At 44.3% G+C, this 23232-nt stretch overlaps 1 protein-coding gene across 1 annotated transcript in view; it reads right to left on the bottom strand.

Moving 5' to 3' along the window:
• The window catches only part of LOC139054362 (uncharacterized), a 135494-nt gene extending 124798 nt beyond the window's left edge, over window positions 1-10696 (bottom strand). The window contains exons 1-2 of the mRNA XM_070531245.1: window positions 10317-10696; window positions 10188-10238 (exon numbers count right to left, since the gene is read on the bottom strand). Of these exons, the coding sequence (XP_070387346.1) occupies window positions 10188-10238; window positions 10317-10487 (222 nt within the window). The 5' untranslated portion in view covers window positions 10488-10696. The remainder of the gene's footprint in view (window positions 1-10187; window positions 10239-10316) is intronic.
• Window positions 10697-23232: the final 12536 nt, after the last annotated feature.

Here is a 23232-nt window from a genome sequence, read left to right as displayed (position 1 = left end):
GGATATAGCAGAATTAATTAAAAACCGATCTTTCATTTGCAACAGAATCACCACACATATACCACACAATAAGCACAAAAAACTAACTAGCCAAAAATAAACATTCACTCCGGAAATAGAACTGTTTTTCCGAAGAAAAAGAAGTATTACATAACACTGCATAGCACCAATTCCAACAAAACAGACATAAGAAAACGCCAGTTTAAGAACTGGAGAAAAACAATCTACCCAGAGATCTGCAGAGCAAAAATAAATGCAACACTATGGCAAGACATCAAAGCAGATATTGACTAGCACTGTTTAATACTGCCATGGTAATTGTAGTTTAAGAAAAAAATACAACTTAACCAGAAACCAGAGAAGTGAGACCAAAGTAATAATTATTGACTAGTGCAAACAAAAGCAGCCACTCAACTGAAGCTGCATTTGGCAAAAAAAGCAGCCTGTTTAATTAAAGCAATGATGAAGATGGATGACAACTTTTGCCACAAGGATCAGGGGAAATAAAACAAGACTAGATATGTGCTTTTTCACACTGACTTCAGTTGGCCATCACTACACTCCTTTTTTGGGCGCTTATTAAAGGCACTGAGATTTGATATATTAACACTCCTTTTCTCTAGCTTGGCTCAAAAATGCTTGGCCACTCTCAATATCAGTAAAGTTTTGCTTCATGCCTTGCTGAATTATCAATTCAGCATTCTAAACATGCGCTCTGCTTCAGCCACCTTTTGTTTGGCTTGTGTTTTCGACAAGCTGGGCACTGACTCCACATCAGCATGTAGCCTTTTCAATGTCTCTTGTTCAATGAAAATGCACTCAGCATACCGCTTTGATGCGCCTCTAACAGCTCTTATTACATCTGGACCAAGTGAAAACTTGCATGGGTCGCTCTTGTACCTTTTGGCAAAGGACATTATGTGATGAACGCCATTTACACTTGCCAGACAAAGGCTTGACCTATCATTCAAAACTCTTGTGTTCTGGCTGTAGCCTCGCTCAATATCAGCTTTCCCATGCAGAAGGGAAAGAAGTGCCTTGACAAGATTAGTCAAAAGTGGATATTTTGCCCCTCCTTGGGGACTCTCAATGACAAAAATATTATTCAAGTATTTGTGTAGTGGCCCATTAGTGCCTTCAATCAGCACTTCAGAGCTCAACATTGTCACCTCATCAAGGAGAGATGAAACTTGGCTAGGTTGTATCACTCGAGGCACACATTTCACAAGATATTTGAAGGATTCTCTTGAAGACTCCTGGGACTGGATGTGGATGAACAAAAGAATCGACTGCCTGGCTACATGCCAAGGTCACAATGTAACGCTGGACAACCGCCACAGGGACCTTGCAGCTTCTCGCAACACTGCTGCTACCCAGAGTGGAAGTGGTACTTTCCTGAATGTAGTGAAAGCGTGGGAATAGCACTCATTGGCCACACCACTGACACCCTCACTCAGTCGCTCTCCCATCAAAGAGAAAGGTTGAGAACTGGATTGGCCTGGATTACAATGGTTAAAACAAAGACCTCAGTTTTTGCATAGAGCGGCAATCCGGACATCTCATGTTGCCGACGGCTCATTTTCGCGCAGCTTTGGTGCAATTTCACACACACACACACACAAAAAAAAACGTTTGGTGCAGCATGTAGCAGCTTTATTGAAATGGCGCAGGCTGGCGCAATTGGCACAGCATTCCCACCACTGGATAAGGATAGGCTTATGGGGTTACCGACAATTTTCTGTTTTCAGCAAAAATTTTATGAGGTGGGCAAATGTCTCTCTAGAAAGGACTCAACCTTTGTTTTGCAAGATGCAATGCTTGTTTTAAGCAAAAAAAAAAAACTTTTTGGAAATTTAAATCACTAGAACTACTGGTTCAAGGAAACAAACTTATGCCACCCACAGTTTTTTTTTTTTTTTGTAAGAGCGCCAAACTTGGCATTTTGAGCAAGCATCTCTCATTGACCTTGAAATCGGTAGCTTTTTGGGGCATTTTAGCCAAGGCGAAGAAGTTGAAATACTTCAAGACAAATCTTCAAATACTTTCTTGTAAACCAACACAAAAAGTGTGCAGCTGCATTGCACATTTATTTCTTAATAAAAGGCCAAAATTGCATATTAAGTAGTGAGAAGTGGCAAATTTGAAGTGTGTTAACCATATTTGGTGATTTCAAATAAAATTTCGCAGAATGCACTCGCAGAACTGATAAATCATGTACTGCAGAAACATGTTGCATTATTTTATTTTAAGTAGAAACATTGAGCCTATCTTTAGAACCCTGTGTGGTGATTCCTATGATCTGTGTAGTTCCAATAATGAAATCGAAATTACATTCATATTGCATTCAGCGCTCATTATTTTGTGGTAATAAACAAAAGTGGCTCAGATTGTCCTTTCTGCCTCTTCTGAGCCATGAAATGAGTTAAGCTTGGGTATTCATGGCTCCGGTATCCGTATTTTTCCTATGGTATATTAAGGTAGCAAGCATGCGAGTGCACGAATCAAGCTGTTTAAGGCTGGTCTAGGGAAACTACTACTGAAATTACTCTCTATTTACACCTATTTGAAATGCTCTCATTTATAATGACTGATGCACCAGCCTAGTGGGAAAGTACAACGACCCCACTGCAGTGGAGGAGTCAGCTGGGTGTGTTGAAGGTTGAAGGTTTATTTCCGCAACTGGTGTTGCGAGGACAGCCAGGGAAAAAGCTGTATAGACAGCTTGAGAGGTCCTGGCTTCCTCTTACAGTGCAGCAGAGAAGGACAGTCAGAGAAGGACAGTCACAGAGAAGGACAGTCACAAATTGGGTCAAAATATTTATTTTAACTGAAATTAATATATTACGCATAAACACCCTTCCACACAATGGAACCGAAACTACTTTTCCCACATACATCTTTGTTTCAGAGAAAAAATCTTAGCTCAGACAAAGTGGAAAATTTCTCTATACATCCCAGCCTGTGATCTTCAGCAGAGATAGGCCTTTACGTGGGTAACAAACCTGTGCATTTTTATTCTAATTTTTAAAGAAATTTTTTACTCAGAACATAAAAATTAGAAAAATGTTACTTTGCTGAAAAAACTTTATATATAAAAAAAACCTCTCTATCTTGTTCAAGCTCACCTAAATAGTCCTCCAAGGACTGCAGAATAATACTATGAAAAAACATGTTGCATCATTTTCATTGGAACAATGTTACAAATGTTTGAATATTGTGTTTGAAAAGAGTGGTTCATAGTGCGGAAATCAGCATTTCTTGAGAAAATGTAATACAAGGACATGCCTCCTTTTCTGAACTTTATCAACAGCAAAAATTAGGTTTCGCGGCCGGTGGAAAATGTTTTCGGAAAGAAAAACTGTTTCAACAAAATGTACTCGTGTAGTTTGTCACTTTAGTACAGAGGCAAATATCCCTCGTCAACAGGCAACGAGCAAATTTACAGCTCTCCATTTTCTTTTTTTTTTTTCTAGCAATGTGCCAAAATGAAAGCTATCGAAATAGAGGGACAATGTTTGCCTTCTGCAGCCTGTCTGTGTGCCCGTTCAGACGATGCCAAGGCACAAATGACAATGAAATGCATATGTGTGCAAGCGGCAGTGAGGTACGCAGCTCTGCCAGTAAGCCAAGCGCTGTGACAAATTTCTAAGCTTTGTGTTGTCTTGTAGAACTCTTTATTTGGCATGGTTCACAGCAGTTATACCTTACGCCCATTATTTTTCCCATGGGCTAAAGAATGTTGCCAGCCGGTATGGCATTGCTAACAAGGTGCAAAAACTGTGCCAAGCTATTTCCAATAAATTAGACAATAGGGTAAAAAAATGCAGCTGCGGCCTAAACGACAATCAAAAATTCATAAAATGCAGAATAGGTGTTGTGTACCAGCTTCCGTTGACCTGTGGCAACATGTACAGTGCTCACGGAATGAAACACGTCAGTTTAGGGCTAAGTAATTCGCATACTTCCGTTTCCGCCGGCTGCAGTTCGTGTCACATAGACGTAATTCTGACCCGTACACCTGTATCGGAGTCCTCGTCACCTTTGGTGACCAAATTCCTAGCTACATGACATGGTGCTTTCGTGTACTTTGTACATATGTAGGGTTCTACTAAATGCTCTGTGTCCTATTTCATTCCGTGAGCAGTGTACATAGGACAAACAGGTCGATGCATAAACACCCGTCTAAAAGAACATGATCATTCTCTCGGTAAAGAAAACCATTTGCACTTGTCGAACCACTGTAATCTATGTCATTGTGATCCGGTATTTTTTAAAACTGACATTTTGTTTTCAGATAAAAACAAACTAACACGTGAAATCACAGAAGCATTTCACATCAAAAAGTGCGCTAAAAAATGTGAACGCCAACCATCGGTTGCGATCACTGAAAATGAATTTGCTTTTTTAAATATTGGTTGAACCTTCCTAATCTGTTTTTAATCTGTTTCTGTTTTACTGACGACTCTTGTTGCACATGCTCAGCGCTGATAGCTGGGGTGTGTGTATGTTCGGTGTATTTCCGAAAATAAAATAGCTGTGAGTAAGCGCTCGTGTGTACCCCTTAACTGTGTCCTTGTCAATTGTGCACGCTAAATATTTTACTATGCCATCTAGGCGACTGAACTGTCTCGTATGAGCGATCGAGTAGCTATAAGAACATTGGAGGCCTCCCATGAGGCTTAGCTCAAATACGCAGTGTAGGAAAATGGAGAGATTATAAAGAAAACATCACAGCCGACTTCCTTTGTGAAGAAACTGGCTAAGTGGATCTCCAAGTGGGCTCCGTAGGGCTATGTATGGCAGACACAAGCTGCGACCATTAGTGAAGCAAAACAATCCAAGTGGCAAGCATCTCGCGTTCTGCATTTTGACTTCGCAGAAAACTGGACTGTCAATGTTTCTAATGAGATTAAATCCTACCACCGGCGCGCACACACAAAAAAAAAAAAGCATCAGTTTTCACGAACACGCAGTTACGCTGTTATAAGCGATGACATGTCGCACAACGCAGCCTATCCATGGTTTGCATTAAGCAAGATCCACGAGTGCCTTAAAGTCCCCCTACAAAGCCACGCCACCAACATACATTACAGCGCCGGAAGTCACTTCAAAAATAAATTTCAATTGTACAAGCTTTCACAAAAAAAATTATGAGTCAGTAAAGTGCCTCTTCTCTGGAAAAAGGAAGAACATGCGACGGAGTTGAAGGAGTCAAGCATCAAGCTTCTCTTCACAACATACGGGCAGGAAATGGCAAAGTAATACCCCTGTCACATGAGCAAACTAAAGTGCACCTCAGCATGCCGAGTGTCATTTTGGCAGCACGCTGCTGCACAAGAAAGAAGGGTGTTCTTTCAAATTGGTGGCGATGGCAGTCGGGAGTCAGAAAGCAAAGCATGTATATGTAAACAGGCCGAGAGCGAGAGTAGTTTTTTGCTGTCTTTTTGTATGTGTGTGGCACAGTTTATTACCTTGTAACATTAGCAATTTCAAAACAATAATATTAAAACTTATTCCTGACTCTGCTTTCAATTTTATTTTACTTATTTTTGGTCACTGCTAATGAGGCTACACTTTGCCGTCATGAAGTGTGTTCACCGAACACACTCGCCAACAAGTGCGCTCTGCAGTAAGTGTCACTAGCAGCGAAATCCGCTTAAGTTTACCCATGTGACAGAAATATGGTACAGTCAGCATCTGAAATGGTCGCACAATTGCAAGGAAAGCTCGAGAACATCTAGCTGATTCATGCACTTGTAAGAGATTGAATGCTTCTGTGATGAAAAAAGGAAGAAGGGGAACTTGTAATCCAAGGCATGTTTGGCTATGTAGACTAGCCATGGCTCACTCTAAACGTGTTTTGTGTGTGGCCAAAACTCCTGCCACTAAACATCATATAATCGAGACTTTTTAAGCTCTGGTTAATCACATCTGGTGCGAAAATGAACACTTCATCTGGTAGCATGAATTACTTTTGCCTGTCATAACAACCTTTTAATTTTGAAACAGTGTGACAATGCAACCCACTCATTGAGTGAATGCATTCGTTAGCATCCAAGACATGAATTCTGTTCCATGCAATCTGATGAAGGAAAACCACTACTGGGTGTGCTGCCTGTTGACAAGGAATATTGGTCGCTGTACGGAAGCGACGAATTGCGGGAGTGCATTTCGTTCAAACGTTTTTTTCTTTTCGAAACCATTTTCCACCGATCGCAAATACCTCATTATTTGCCGTTGACAAAGCTCAGAAGAGGAGGAGGCCTGTCTTCGTATTATATACGTTTTTGCAAGAACTGCCGATTTCCTCACTATGAACCACTCTCTCAAAACACAATATTCGAACATTTGTAATATTGTTCCGATAAAAAGGATGCAAGCTGGTTTTTTTCTTTCATATTATTCCGCAGTCCTCAGAGGACAATCTAGGTGACGTTGAACGAGATTGACACTGTTTTTTTATATATAAACATAAATAAGGTATTTTTTTTTAAGTAAGTAAAATTTTTCCAATTTTGATGTTATGAGTAAAAAAACAAATGAAGAGGTTTGTTACCTAGCTAAAGGCCTATCTCTGCTGTAAATCATAAGCTGGGAGGTACAGAGAAGTAACAACAGAGGCCCAAAGATGAGCAAGTTTGAAAAATTTAGCGTTCGAGAATTTTTTTTTTTAATATTACTTTGTTCACAAGTCTCAAAAATGCTGTGACCTACACCCTCCTTACTTCTATTTGCTGTATTATATACAGCAAATATTATATTATATATTATTATAATATTATATATTATATTATATATTATTATAAAATTATATATTATATTATATACAATTATAAAATTATATATTATATTATATATTATAGATATTTGCTGTATTATACTTGCTACCCTTAAGGATCGTCACAAATATTTAAAAGAAAAAGACATTTCACAACATTTTCGTCGTCTCTTGACAACCTTTTACAATTTTTTGTCAGTTTACAAATAGCTTCCTTTAAATACAAGTAGCAGTTTAACAGCACACAGTCACATGTGCGTAATGTGCAACATTATCAGAAAAATTAAAAATGTCAAATATACCACCCGTTTCGATCTCTCGTGGAATTCACTCTAGGTTTCCTTGGGCCAGTAGTGCTAATAGTTTAATATTGCTGAGAAAATGTTTGGTGGTGTACAATGTATTGGTTTTAGAATAATAGGTCTTCAAATATAAAATCTGGAAGTTGCAAAAATGCCCCTTTCCACCTTAAATTAATTTTAAAATTTTTCTCGAAATCCGTGCTGTGCTTTGCGAAACAAAGGTTGAATATTTTCTACAGAGACATTTACCCACCTCATATAGCATTTTGGCTGAAAACAAAAATATAGTTGAGATCCTCCCAAGTCTGTGCTTATCTGAGCAGTAGCATGCAAGCCGGACACAAGGCAAACCTCTTCAGTTATCAGCAACCTTTCTCTCTTGCATGCACACACATTTTGCGACATACTGGTTGACGTATACGATCCTGGGAATATGCAAGTTCTGTAAACAATGGGAGCTTACATAGTGCAAATAATATGGCACCAAGGTTCAAGAGGCACTGTCCAAGGCTAGACATCAGATGAAGCAATGCCACCTTTCCAAGAGGTTCAGACCAAAAGTGCAAATTGTAATCTTTTTCCACTACCCGATATATGCAAGGACTTCTGAGGCCTCTCAAATCATTTGAAGAGCATATAGGGGGATCGCACGCAGCAGTTATGGAAAGCAGCAAAGTTTTCAATTGATATTTAACTCTTTCTCCACCAATTCCCCACAGAAGAGACAATCAGGTGTTGAACTTAACCAAAAACAGGGAAAGATACTTTGTATTTCTTGCATCTTTCATCCCATTTGCCCAGTTTCCAAAATGAATGTTAACTCGCCCAATTGTTAAATTTGCTAAAATACATTGCGGTCTTGCTGCTGAAAATTGAAAAGCTCAGAATTACATGTTCCAAGCCATAGAAATTAATGTCTATGCTTGGTGGAGCATGGTCAGCACAGCATGTAACTGCTCAAGAAATGTTTGGTTCTCCCCAGCACCTGACAATGCCAGCATGTCTGCAAACAGCAATGACACTTCGTACTCCTACAGAGCTTCAAGTACCGCTTGTTGCCCTATCAAGGCAGCTTTAGGCCCAGACATTGCACAGACAGTGAGAATACAATCCTACCTCATGCATGGCATTAATGAAGCACCTGTTTGTATCCTGTTGCTTGGGCTGTCACCTGAAAATCCTGTGCTGCATGCGTCTTGAAACAGACCACCAAAACCGTGTGTTCATGTTACCATTAAAGTAAGATGTTACACAAAGAGCAGCAGGCTACCACTAGGTGACACCGCTCTATCTTGCTTTTATGTTTTTACCAAACCCAATATAGCTTGTTTTATAGCTATGCCAAATCCAATTTTTCATGTAACTTGCACAAACTATGGCAATGAGCAGTATACACCCACCTAAATTGTAACTGCATCCATCCTCTAGACATGCCTGTGTGTCCAGAGTGCCCCAAACAAATAAACAGTGGAAAACACAAGGCAAGAATGAGAGACTGACACATAGCTGTATCTGTCTCTTGTCCTGCATTTTGCACAGTTTTCAACGGTGCAAACTGGAACAGAAAATCCTCTTAACACCTTGCCTGCAGCCTCTGTTGGTGTATTCACATTTACATTCTTTTAAGACAGATCACTTCTTTCATCACCCGTCTTCCACTGCACTCGCACAAGTGGGGTGCTGAGTGATCAACACTATTTGCCCTAAGGCATGCAAACTATTGCATTTGTGCATGGAGCGACATAAAAAGTGACCTCTCGTATATGTATGAGGAAAGAAATGTCCGATCATTGCATTTAGTATTCAAACCTTTTCACATTTCTATAGTTCTGGATGTTGATTTCCATGTGCACAGAGCTGTCACCAACACGATCCATGTAACACACAGATAAGTAGCAGATGATGCACCAGTGCTCCAATAGCACAGATGACACACACAAAAACAATGAGAATGGACTCTTGCCATTGGTAGCAATGCAAACACACCGAGGCTGTGTATTGTGGCTGTTTGAGCTATGGTTTGTGCTAACAACAGATGTAAAGCTATGCACGTCGGTGTTTGCACCATCCAAGGATGCTACAGAGCACCCTGAGAAAGCACGCATCAATGAAACTGGAAATTTCTAAGGAGGGTTCAAGGAACATTCAAGCCATGCATAACATTGTGTGCTTTTTATGTGTTAGGTATACTTGAGAGTGCCGTGGGCGATGACGCATTCGTACACGCTGCCACATCCGAACATGCGCTTCTCGTGGCCCTTAGAGAGATGATCTAATGGATGCAGTTTACAGAACCGCAATATCTGTTATTGATGCAGAGCTATTAATTTATAAACTTCGTGCGTCTATGTTTTTTCCAACTTTGGAATTTTCGAGAATTCTTTTCATAAAATTCAGGCCTTAAATCGAAATTCCGCTACCAACCGTCACTAGAATTTAACTTTCTGTCTCAAATGCAACAAATTTCATTCGGTCCAGGGGTTATCTTAGAAAAGCGTTTTTGCGCTTTACATGTATTTGAATAGGTAGCGTCGGAATCGGGCGCGAGCTAAAGCTTCCTTTTAAGCCTCTCTCTCTCTCTCTCCCTCCTTTTTTTTTTTAGAAATGCAGCTGTAACAACGGCTTTCTTTCTTTTTTTTCAGTCTTCTTTACCGCACTAACATATGTCGCAGCTAGTACTACACTGCTGCGCCTTTTCAGCCAGGAAATGCAGCACACAGCCAAGGCGCTGGTAAGAAATGGGTGCGAAGAGTCTACTAACCTATTCCGACATCCGTCCAGACGTCGATTGTAATTAGTTTTCTTTGGCCAGATAGGTTAATTGTTGCAATCAAGCGCAGCATCACCACTGCCCCAAACAGCTTGCACGGCTACTACACGGCCAGCAGTACCCATTCTCAGAACTCGCGCAAACTCCCGCGGTGCAAGCGACGCGCGCTGCACTGTCATAACGAGCTACACTTCACAGACTAGTGCAAAAAGGCCTGTCAAATTGATTAAACCGTGCGAAACGTGCGTGAAACCTGAGTCTATGAATACCGCGCTTGGGTCGCAGGTGCGACACAGAGAAAGAAATTTGTGCGGTCTCAAAAGAAGCGAGAACTCACCGAAAGCTTTGCCACACTTCCTCGTCCTATACCAGAGGCGACTTCCCGATTCTGCAACATTAGAAAAAGAAAAAAAAAACGTTAGCGCTCAAAGAAACACAACTATCTAGACAGCTACACGAAACTCACAGTGCTCAGGGGCTGAGCCAGCATTTCCTCATGCTTTCGTTTGAGGTACTGGAACAGAGGCAGTTCTTCAAGAGGAATTAGAGGAAGCCCGCGGCCGTAGCATCGCAATGGCTTTACAGTGGGGACATCGTCCACGGGGGGCTGGCTAATCGCACTATATTCAAATTCCATGTCGGACACTTACAAAGCAAAACATGTAAAGCCCGCCAAACCAGACAAACAAAACTTTGGCGCGTTTATACACGCACGGCATGCGCACGGTCTAGCAACTCTTCTACGCGTGCTCTAGTATGCACTAGAGTGTACTAGACAGCGGTCGAGTGGGCCCAAGTGGCCGAACCATATATGATCGAACGGCGCTCTGCTGGAAAACGTTTGCGAGGGCGCTGCGAGCGAACTAGATAGAACTCTATGCTGGACTGGGGCGGAGGCACTTCGCGGCACATTCAACATAATTGCGGGCCCTGGGGCCGATTGCGCGCGTACGCTCTAGTAATAGTGCTTTATTTCCACTGCAAATTTATATTGACACCTTTTTGCTACGTATACATATTTGATGCATGGGTTATATAACATGACGTCTTCAATTTTGCTGTTGTTGTCAAGTGCGTCGTCTGCTAGCGAGTGCTCGTTCGTTGCGCGGACGCTGGCGGACGCCGAGTTTTTCTCGCAGAAAGTCTCTGCAGTAATATTTTTTTTATGTTTTTACTTGCATTGGTGCGCCAGTGACTCTTGCCGACCGGTACCAATTTTAGTTTGCCAGGTGAACTGGTATTTTTAAAATTGTTTTCTAAAGGTAACACGTAACTTTTACCACAGAAGCCGCCCATCTGCAACATGAAGCTACGTATATAAGAAAATGTTATTGGTATCGTGCAATTTGACGCACGCTCCTTGTTGGTGGAATATTAATCAGGGACAATGATCAAAGAAAACAATATAACAGTGGAATAAACCAGTTTCACTAACTACGTGGCGCAAAGAGATGCAGATGACCAACGCACTTCTATAGGTAAATATAAAGGTACATAGACATATATATCCACGACATATATTCAAGAGAAAAATTATCAAATATTCTAAATGCACTGATTGAAAAAAAAATCTCAGTGCACTTCCACTCTGTGAAGAAGGATGACCAGCGAAGCTGTGTGCGGGTCGGTCCAGCATTGCACTATCTTCGGGATCGGCCCACATATGGGGAGTGCCTAACGCCTGCTTCACCTCCGCCGCGGGTCGGCCGGCATTGCGCTATCTTCGGGGTCGGCCCACGTATGGGGATGGCTTAATCACCTCCGCCGCAGGTCGGCCCGGCGTGGCACTATCTTCGGGATCGGCCCACATATTGGGAGTGCTTAACGCCTGCTTCACCTCGGTGCGGGTCAGCCCGGCATGTCACTATCTTCGGTATCGGCCAACGTATGGGAAGAACGCCTGCTTCACCTCCCCCGCGGGTCGGGCCGGTATTGCACTATCTCCGGGATCGGCCCACGTATGGAAAGGGTGGTTTTTTTTTTTTTTCACAACGACATGAAAATTTTCTTGGACGGTAGATCTATACAGCTTTGCTGGAAGAAGTGAGAACTCCTGACCGGAATAAGAGTGTTTCTTTTAAAAGCTTCACCAGCCCTAGGTGAACCAGTCGACTTTCCGAGAACAGGAATCAAGACAGTTATTGGACATTAATACGAACAAAAGTGTTAGGGACAAGATATTGCCTATGCACTCAAGAGTGAATCGGGGAGTCCGGGAAGTCTTTACCAAAGTAATCACCGTGGCTCGTCTGGCAATTTCCTTCAATGTGCCAGCAGCAACGTTTTTATATTAGACCTAATCTAAACACGTTAGCCAACAGGCGAAATGAGGTAAAAACATATAGTCTATTCGAATGGTATTTGCTAGTCAGATCGTATTCGACTTCAGAATTCACCATTAAAAATTATTGAATAGCCATGTGCGTTCGAATGTAACGAATAACAGCACTGTTGAAGTGTCGAAGGTGAGAGGCCGATGCAAGAGAGGACTCTTATTCCGAATGATTGTGCTGCTGGAGAGTCGTGGCTGTTGCGTCGAGGCGCACCAGTTCCTGAGAGAATTAACGCACTGGTGCTAATCGCTTCCGAAGAACAAGTTCCTAGCTTTCATTCAATATGAACGGTTTTGGGACAGCCTGTAAATCTGCAAACTTGATTCCGGCAAGGAGGAGGAGGAATAAACTTGTATTTTGGAAACAGTATTCCGGGGTAAGCCCCGGTTCTACTTTCGGTGGGAGGTCTCCTCATTCCAGGAACCCTCTGGCCTTCGCTGCTTCCTTGGCCCTGACGACGAGACGTCGTTGTTGTTCCAGGACCTCGGAGACGAGCTTGGCCTCCCACGTTTCTATGAGCTCTTCGCTTTGTCTTTGTCTTCGCTTTGTTGCAACAGTCTCTCGGTGAAGGCAATGCGTCTTTGTCCAGGTGCCATGGACATTCGAGGATCAGGTGCGCTAAGGTGTCCGGTACGCCGCACATTGGGTAGTGGTATCCTTGTAGCGTTGGGTACAGTCTATGCATGATGATTCCGTGGATATAAGTATTACTTTGCAGTCTTCTGAGTGTAGTGGTTTCTTCTTTGTTGAGCTTTGGGTGAGGTGTTGGGTACACCCTGCGTTCCAACCTGTGATGTTGAAGGATCCCTAAGTACATACATACGTGATGGGTACGGTCTCTGCCTCCGCTGGCGCAGACCGGGCGTCTCGAGAGTAGGAAGGGTTGGCCCGGCAGGTGTGGCCTCGGGCCGCGGCGTGTGCCGCTTCGTTCCCCTCCAGCCCCTCGTGCCCAGGAACCCATGTCACGCAGGTGTATGGGATCGGAGTTCTGCGGTGCTTCAATAGCTTCAGTGCTTCTGTCGACACGCGACCCTTAGCGTAGTTCCTGACGGCTGCTTGAGAATCGAAGAAGATGACAGCTGCGTCCATGCACGAGGTAGTTGCTAGGGCGATCGCCGTCTCTTCTGCAGTCTCGGGGTTTTGTGCACGGTCTGTGGCAGACGCTAGCTATCTGACCTGAGAATCTACGGCGCTCAGGGAGTAAGCGTTTCTTTGCGGGTATTAGGCTGCGTCGGTGTATCTGGCGTCTGGATCTTGCCTGTGTCTTCGCCGTAGAGCATCCACTCGGGCTTGTCTTCTTTCTTTGTGGTACGTGGGGTGCATGTTGCGTGGAATTGGGGCTATGCACAGCAGGGGCGTAGCCGGGGGGGGGGGGCTTATGGGGCTTCAGCCCCCCCCCGAAATTTTTTCGTGCTGTCCATGCACCGCCGACCAAAGCGACCCCCGTGCCGGAAATCACTCTGGATTTTGTCTAGAATGTCTTTTTGACGCTCGAAAAGACATTTAACCGCGAAGATTGCAAACTCGGGCTGGATTGCGTGGCAACGCCCATGCACCGGGAGTCACATAACGCCAAGCAGTCCCATCCGAGCACAAAGTTTCAAGGGCGCTTTGATGGTGAGTGGGCTCGCCGCGGCATCTCACTGAGGCCACGGAATCTATGGAGCGCATGGATATCAATTGCGAAACTTTATGGGTATAAATCTCATAAGCTCTTGATGCGAAAGGTGCATTGACATTTCCAAAGTTGTGCTTTAGATTTTCAATTGCGGAACTTTGTGGGTTTAATGTTGTTATAAACATTTGACGCCAAAGGTCTATTGATTTTTCTAAAGTCTTACATCGGAACATACAACGAGACAAGCCAAATCAACACACTAGCAGACAAGTTGACAAAGCAGGCAGCGAGGTCCAATGAGACGAAGCGTTGGGGTGGTTCATTTGTGCCGTCATGTCACATAAAAAAATATCAAAATTTTTTTTAACCTACGCCAGAACATCCATGTCAAGACATAAAGCCAGCCAAAGTAACGACGTTCTTATTTATTTTTTTCTACTTTGACTTTTATTCGCGAGGACACATTGAGCCTCTTCTTTTTTTTTTTTTTTTGTTCTCGCTACCCTACCCCAGGGCTGCCAGAGCCAGCCAGAGCGCATACGTTTTTCTCGTATGGCCCCGACCACCGTGCGGTGCACTTCGGTGCGCGTTCGGTTTGCTCTGGCCGAGTGGATTTTCACCGGACAGAGTTTTGGACGCTTTCTGGCTAGCAGACGAGAAAAAAAAAATGGTCGCTCGCCGCCATCACTGTGGGGACTCGAAGGATTGCACCGCATTCCTTGAGTGGAACCTTTCCGGAAAGTCTTGTTTCGCCGCGCTGTAGGATACTGAGCAGTATGCGTATGGTTCTCAGTGGACCAAGCGTCTTATGTTTTCTTCGGTATTCCTTCCGTAGCCCCATTAGGTGCCCGAAGTAGGCATTAGATTCTGGCCAACATACTTTATTATGCGTTTTTTTTTTCATTTCGGTGCCTCCGCCTCACAGGAAATAAATATATTGTTGCGGCGCAGCGAATTGTCGCATGGTGAAAGTTCGATTTTGATACTTCTTTTGCGGAAAGTAATGGGCGACGGGACGCTTCAGTTGCGGCATACCTTTATTATATTATTGCGAAAGCAACTATATGGACACTCCAGGCGCATTCCTGCCATCGCCCTCATGTTTCGTATAAAGTACAAGGGTGATAACATCGTGACCACGCGCTGCATGCTGTATGTGCGAGTGAAAGCGTAGGAGGGGAGGTTGAATAGGTGAGCCGACGATGGTGGCTCAGTCTTGTGTGTTCAAAGGAGAAAAGCAAGCGCGCCGCCTTCCGTCGCGCGCAATACATCGGGGGTAGTGGATGGAATGGGGGCGGAATCTAGGATTCTGTGAATCTATGATTGTGCAACATGTTTATTTGCCTTGTTTGACGCATTATATACAGTTACTTCTTCTTACCTACATAGACTCATTGGAGACTTATACGTATACTTAAATATCTTGTTGCGAGGTTTTGTGTATACATGCAGTGAACTTTGTTTCCAGTGACACTTCTTTGTCCTTTATCAAGCCGTATTTTCGCATTTGCATATCCCATTGTATCTTTGCATTTCTAATGTACGAGGGCGAGTCAAATGAAAGTGAGCCTACCCTAACCGCGCAATAATGGTTCGGTTCATTATCTGCGAGGCATGCGCGCAGGAGAACAGCATGTCTCATTTACAAAAGTGACACGCAGGTGTGAAGATAAATGTTATTTAATGCTCTCCTACACTGGGTTGAATATGGTCGCGTCACATAATGGACACTTCAAAAGTTGAACAGCTCGGTGTCGCGAAGTTTTTGACAACTGAAGGTGTTTCCAAAACAGAAATTAATCACAATATGACTGCCGTGTACCTTGAACACTGCATTACATTGACCACTGTGAAGCGTTGGTGCAAACGGTTCAAAGGACGTTGCAAAGACATTCCAAGACCGGGCCAAAACCATCGTGCAATCACCCCCCACACAATTTTAAAGGTTCATGAGCTGCTGAAACAAGAACGGAGGATAAGCATCGATGAACTGGCAGACCGTCAGAACATCAGTCACGGTTCGGTTCACGCCATAATTCATGAGTTTCTCGGTTATCGGCTCTTTGGTGCGCAATGGATACCCAAGATTTTTATCCATCGCGAGAAGACGGAGAAGTTTCGCGCTGCCTTGACTCATCTGATCGGGTATCACAATGAGCATGACGACTTCTTGTTTGCAACTGTGATCGGGGACGAACCTTGGTGCCACTACTACGAGCCTGAAACACGACGGCAAAGCTTACAGTGGAAATATTCGAATTTACCACGCCCAAAGAACGTAAAGGCCATCATTTCCGCTGGAAAGGTGTTAATTGTTGACTTTTTTTTCGATCGACAGGGTCCATTACTGATATAATTTGTTAAATCTTATGAGGCTATCAATTGTTTACGATATTGTGAAACGCCAGAACGGCAGCGTGTCGCAATCAAGAACGAACAACGTGGAAAATTGACGAATGGGGTCATCTTGTTCCACGACAATGCATGTCCCCACGTCGCTTATGTGGTTAATACAAAACTGGCAAAGTTCAAGTGGGAAACGCTGCAACATCCGCCATACAGCTCAGACCTGTCACCTTGCGACTTTTACATTTTGGGGCAACCGAAAAAACAGCTCAAGGGAACCAGATACAGACTTTTTGAAGCAGCAACCCAAGGAGTTTTATAAGACGGGAATCACGCAACTCGTTAGTCAATAGGACAAATGTCTAAATTCTCATGAAGACTACTTTTAGTATAAAGTAAAGTACCCCGTTGTTGGCTCATTCATTTGACTTGCCCTCATATGTCTTGCAGAACTCCTGCTTTTTATACGTGCTGATCTCTGTCGCGACTATAACTTCGGTGCAATTACTCACGATACACGACAAGGGAAAGCTACTCCTTTGACTTGCCCTCATATGTCTTGCAGAACTCCTGCTTTTTATACGTGCTGATCTCTGTCGCGACTATAACTTCGGTGCAATTACTCACGATACACGACAAGGGAAAGCTACTCCTGCGTTATATATTGGAACAAACGACAGCGTCATTGAGATTTTTCACTGGCCATTGCATATATACAAGAATGTAAGCACGGTTCTTGAATGACAAAGTTTCATTAACATATTTGTCCTCAACTTGTTCAGTTCATTGCCTTTTAATTTTTCATATCAGCGGCATGCACTGCTTTTCTGGTTTCGAACTGATACAGTTTTAAAGTTCGTGTGATATTTTCTTTACATAATAAATAGACAAAAACATGGAAGCATTGACGTCAGTTATGTTGGGCACAGTTTTTGGTACATACGAGTATAATATTTTATGAAAAAATACATATTTTACTTGTATTTACAGTGCGTAGCTTTCAAGAATTCGTTTGTAGCATCTTTGGCAATGACAATGCAGTTATTATTCATGTATTTGATCCCTCGATAAATTGTTTAAGAGGAAGCTTTAGCTCGGGCCCAATCCGACGCGGCCTATTCAAATACTTGTAAAACGCAGAAACGCTTTTCTGAGATAATCCTGCTAATCGCTTTTATTGAAATTTGTTGCATTTGAGAGAGAAAGTTAAATCCTAGTGTCTGATGGAAACAGAACTTCGATTTAGGGCCTGAATTTTGTTTAAAATATTTTGGAAAATTCGAAAGTTTGAAAAAATAGAAGCACGACGTTTACAAAATAATAGCTAGCATGAAGAACAGATATTGTGGTTCTGTAAACGGCATTTATGATAACAGTCAAAGCGGACAAGTTTACTGTGTCAATTTGTATCTTACGTGAATTGGTTACGTTGTGTACAAGGGTTCTGCAAAAGCCGTATTTCCACAATACTAAATTTTTTGAGATTCATGTGTAACATATGTATTTTGTCCGCTGTAGATGTGCTATTAGATGCAATTCACAGAATTGTGATATCATTTTTCATTGTTGAGTCACGGAGTTTTAAACTTGATAGTTTCGTTTTCTGAAAATTTTCAGTTTTGGTCAATTTTTAATGAATAATTGACCACCTAAATAAAAAATTCGAAGCCAGTAGTCACTAGAATTAAACTTTTTCTTTTAAATGCAATACACCTCCTCTAATGTGGTGAAGTGGTTGCAGGGAAAAACTAATTGTCCTTCTACATGTATTTAGATAGGAGCACCCGAGCTATAGCTTCCTCTTAAGCAGGAGGCTGAGCTGCAACGTGCTATATATATTGGGCCAGTGGCGTAGCCCCCCACGAACAAAATTTCTGGCTACGCCACTGATGCACAGGGATTCGCGGAGGTTTGAAGGAATTCTTTCTTTTTTCGGTCCGTGGTGGCTGTAAAGGTTTCACCGTACCTCAGCCGTTGCAGCACTGATCTTCCGGTGGGCGTGAGCTTCAGTCGTTCTAATTGACTGGCTTTGTGAGCTTCAGTTAGCTCTTGCCAGGTGTTATGTACGCCCATCTTGAGAAGTCTCGTAGTCGAAGCCGTAGATGGTAGGCCCAAGGCGATTTTGATGGCTTTCCATATATGAATGTTAATTTTTTCTACCTCTACATTCTTCAGCGCGAGGTAGGGCGTGCCGTATGTTATTCGACTGGTGAGAAGTGATTGCATCACGCGTAGCATGTCTTGTTCGTTAAGTCCGCTTCTATGGCTTGCAACTCTCCTGACGAGATGCGTGAGCTGTGATAGCGTTCGCTGTAGTCGCGGCAGGGTGGCCGCCCCGGACCCGTCTTTGTGTATTTGTAGCCCCAGTACTCGTAGGGTTTCCACTTTTGGAATGGGCGTTCCATTGAGGGTGACGTTAGGATCGGGTTCATCGTAGCCGGTGGTCTGCCTCTCGTTCTTGACTTGAGGACGAGGTGTTCGGACTTCTCGGGAGCGCAGCGGAGGCCGCATTTGTGCAAGTAGCTATCGATGGTATCTACTGCTTCCTGTAGGTGTGTTTCTTGCATTCCAGTGTTTGAGGCCCTTGTCCGTAACGTGATATCATCTGCGTAGAAAGCGTGTCTTACGTCTAGTATCGCGTCAAGGAGGCTGGGTAGTTTGATCATTGCGACGTTGAAGAGCAACGGCGATATGACCGAACCCTGCGGGGTGCCTTTGCTCGGTAGTCGGAAGCTGTCGCTGCGCAGGTTGTATATTCCAACTGTGGCCGTGCGGCCCGTGAGGAAATTCCTGACATAGTCGTATGTCCGAGAACCGCAGCCCAGGTCTTCGAGGTTGCAGAGGATAGCTTCGTGACTGACGTTGTCAAAAGCTCCCTTTACGTCGATGGCTAAAATCGAGTATTTGCGTCTGGTACTGAGGTGGTCGATGAGGTCTTCCTTGAGTAGAAGGAAGACATCTTGCGTTGGCAGGTTCTGCCTGAAACCGAACATAGTGTTTGGAAAATATCCGTTGTCTTCGAGGTACGAGGTTAGCCGCTTGTGAATCATATGCTCGAAAAGTTTCCCTACGCACGAGGTAAGGGAAATTGGGAGCAAGTTCTCGATGCTGAGCTGTTTATTTGGTTTGGGGATCATGGTAATATCCGAGTGCTTCCATGCAGCCGGTAGCTTTCCTCTCTCCCAGCATGCATTGAAGTACTGGAGCAGGGCTGCGGTAGTCTGCTGCGGAAGGTTCCGAAGATGCTTGTTCATGATCCGATCTTTGCCCGGACTAGTGTTTCTGGTGAGCGTCGATAGTGCTGCAGAGAGTTCAGCATGCGTGAAGGGTTAGTCAAGGTCGGGGTTTGGTTTCCCACCGTAAACTTTGTCATGTGCCGTCGTATTAACGGGTGGGTCGCCGCACAGCTTCTTCTGAATTTTTCGGAGGAAGTTCTCTTCCGATCCGGCGTGATTGTGCACGAGCCTACAGAGGTTCTGTCGCTGCTGCATCTTCGTAGGGCCGTTGTCGAGAAGGGCGCGCAGGAGATTCCACGTCGTCTTTGTGCTCAGAGTTCCCTGGAGTTGGTTGCTAAAGGAAAGGAAAAGGCAAGGAAAACATTTTTTTTTTTAATACTCTCACCATGTCTGCAAAACTGCAACCCATAAAACCTGGGTGCTCAATGTGGAACCACACTTATCTTCTTGAACGAACACAGCAGGTCTACAAATATCTCTACATGTATGTGAGGCATGCTGTTCCTTTAAATGATTTAAGTGGTTGCAGACAACGTCTTCCAAAAATGGCCGTTTACTGCGCTGGAGTTTCGCTTTGCAGCTTTGCAGCAATATTCTTTTGAGATACTAGAGATACGCTATATCAAAAGGGGACTCTCAATGGCAATGTCAGTGGCTTGAGTCGAAGCCCCTAGATCGAGAATCAGCCTCAAACGTTTCCCAAAACTCGCGTTTCTTTTTTTTTTCCTGGCGAACATAATTAGAAGGGTATTATTTTGGTTTACGCGTGCAGTTGGATTGAGTCGTGTCTTGTGAAGCATATAACAAATTCATGTGTGTGTTTAGTGCTGGTGTAAGTTCTGTAAAACTCACTTTTGAGTGGGAAATAAGCCTGGCCGAGCCCAGGGAGAATTTGTCCCACGCTTGTTGACTGCAGCGGCTGAGTCTCGATGTAGTTCTGCCGATACGTGCTATGAACGAGAAACTGTTGCAGACCCTTCTGAGGCATCTAGACTCGGACCGAGACGTTGAGCGACGTGGGAAAATGCCCACAGTGTGTCGTGCTCCAGAGAGCTGTGCGACAAGCGACGACGACTACATGCACCGACCTGTGTCATCCCTCTGGTCAGCGGATGTCGTCTCCTGCCTATCGGAATCTCCTTCGGCGCCGGAGCAGTCAGCTAATGGCGGTTCACTTTGTGCGGCCATGAATGGAACAGATGTCAACGCCTGAGACACGGCGTGCCTAATCGTCACGCTCGTCAACATGAAAAAACTTGTCCATCGGATGTGTGTGACGGGATTATGCACCAGCACAAATCCTACTCTCCTTTGTCCTACACTCACCACCTCTAGGCCAGGAAGTGGTCTTTCCCCGTATTCCTCTGTGTGAAGCTGACCCGACGTGATCTACGCTCACCACCTCTGCGCCAGGTAGTCGTTCCTCTCCGCATTCCTGAATGGGTTTACCAATGGCCCTCTACCAGGGAGCAAGAGAAAACGAGGTTGCCGGGAGGGTGTAAGAAGGCCAGCGAGACGCCACGAACACATCTCTGCCCTTGTGTACACGCACGCCAAACGTTTCTCTACTTTTTGTCTTGGAGCACACCGCTCACCCGCAATGGTGTATTACACTCCTGTTATTTGTTTTTACATCACCTTGTCTTCCCTGCCGAGCCCTCACCAATCGTCAACATGGTTCGAGCTCCAAGCAGACGCTGTTGAAAGTCGCCGAAACCTCGTCCCCGTAACAACTGGTACCAGCCCATAACTCCACTTAATTGTGCCAGGCGGAAGGTTTTTAAGAATGGAACTGCCCAGTGCAATTCCATGCAACCACGCGCGTGCGTTCGCAAGCAACGTATCTGTTCTTCCTTGCACGCGGAAAACATTGCATTTGTGATATAGGTGCTGTAACACGTAAAGCGATACGATTGTCGGCTGCGAACATTCCGCTGCATTATGGTGGCAAGCTGCATTACGATGCAAATAATGTGCGTGCACAGCAAAGAACAGATTCAAAAGCCACCGCCTAAAACTATCATAGGCAATACAGACAAATAACGTCCCATGGATGTCCCACATGAACGTCAAGTATCCGAGTGCTGCAGCTGGTGGACGTCCTCTGGCTGTTTTAAATGAAGAAAAGTGCCTATATTACCATCCGATGGACATCCAAATGTCCGAGAGCGACGTCGTCAGGACGTCCAGCTGTACACTTTTTTCTGTTGTACGGGACGGTTTTGTAGACATCTGTGTAGTATATCATACGTCGTAATGTACGGAGTTGGATGTCCCACGAACACTCCTCTGATATCTGTTGTGGCGCGCTTTTTGCCTGGATAGTGAAGCCGAGAGCGCATACGGCTGATTAGCCTGGTGATTGTAATTGTTAAAGCTACGTTCACCCACGAGTATGTTTCGTAACGTCAAGTTTAGATGCGGTGAAGGAGCACTGGAGCTAGGCCGCCGCGGCGCGGGCTCGCTGGTGGTAGCCGCGAGTTGACGTGTTGACGGCGAGTTTTGACGTCTGAGTTTTGAGGCACGTGATCCGGTTGTGATCCACACCATGTATCATCTGCGCAAAGCACACGATGAATGCGCGTCCGGGAAGCTGTCGAGCGCTACCTTGTACGTGTTCAAAAGAAAACGTTGTTTCGCCTCACGCGATTGGCCAGAAGCCAGCTGTCTTCATAAGCGGTGGGCGGGACCGACATTTTTAGGTGACGTCAAAGTGACGAAATGCTCCTGTCAATCATCGTGAAATCGAGCGATTCGTCTGCTAGGAGCAGGGTGGACCCTGCACGAGATAGTGGTGCATGAGGACAGGCGTGCGTGGCGCTATTGGTGAAGGAGCAGTTACTTTTTAGAGCGCCTGCGGCAAGCGTCGGCGTAACCGAGCAAACGGGCATAGCGAAGGATGAAAGAGCGAACGCGTAGTGCAGCGAACACCGGATTGATGGATGGATGTTATGAGCGTCCCCTTTGGAACGGGGCGGTGGGTTGCGCCACCAAGCTCTTGCTATTATACTGCCTAATGTCCTACCTAGGTTAAACAATAAAAAAAAGAAAAAAAAACACTGTGAACTACCACACCCAAATTTTCTGATCCCCTATTGCGAACTGTGCTGTTGTACGCCTCCGTCTTTTGTCGTTTCCCTACTTTTCTTCCACCAATCCTCCAATCGCCTCTTATTAATCCCTATTGCGGACCTGTTTACCACTGCTCCCGCTGAACCTAGGGCTACAAGGAGGCCAGCGGTGCCTAAATCGACCGCTGGGTAGACGTCTTCACATTCTAATAAAACGCTGATTGGTTGGAGAGATGGCGTTCTTCTGCAGAAATCAGGCATTTGTAGTGGCTCAAAGGTTGCCCCTATTCTTAGCAATATTTACCTGAGTAAGGTTGACAGCTGCTTTGAGAAAGCCTTAGGTGATAGCGTTATCAAAATATTTCGTTGATGATTACCTGATTTTCTGCAATAGGGAAGAATTCGATTCCGCTGCTACCTCAGTAAGTGAGCAAGAGTGCCAAAACCACTTTCTGATTATGAGGCACGCTGTAGTGGATGACTCCGGGAATTTCGACCACCTGGGGTTTTTAAACGTGCACCTAAATCTAAGTACACGGGTGTTTTCGCATTTCGCCCCCATTCAAATGCGGCCGCCGTGGCCGGGACTCGATCCCGCGACCTCGTGCTAAAGCGCTCCGTTTGCAACCTGCCGCACGAGAAAGATTGTCTGCGCCAGCCAATATATCGCGAAATGAAACCACATATAAAGCTGTGCCCAAACTTCGCATCAGGGAGCATCGTAATTATCGGTGAATTTTTTAAATAGAAAATGTTGTTCTATGCGTTGAAGCACAAA

This window comes from Dermacentor albipictus, chromosome 1 (genome assembly GCF_038994185.2).
Source record: "Dermacentor albipictus isolate Rhodes 1998 colony chromosome 1, USDA_Dalb.pri_finalv2, whole genome shotgun sequence".
Lineage (NCBI taxonomy): Eukaryota > Metazoa > Arthropoda > Arachnida > Ixodida > Ixodidae > Dermacentor > Dermacentor albipictus.
The sequence above is the reverse complement of the archived record's forward strand: the minus strand, read 5'-3'. Positions and strand labels throughout refer to the sequence as shown.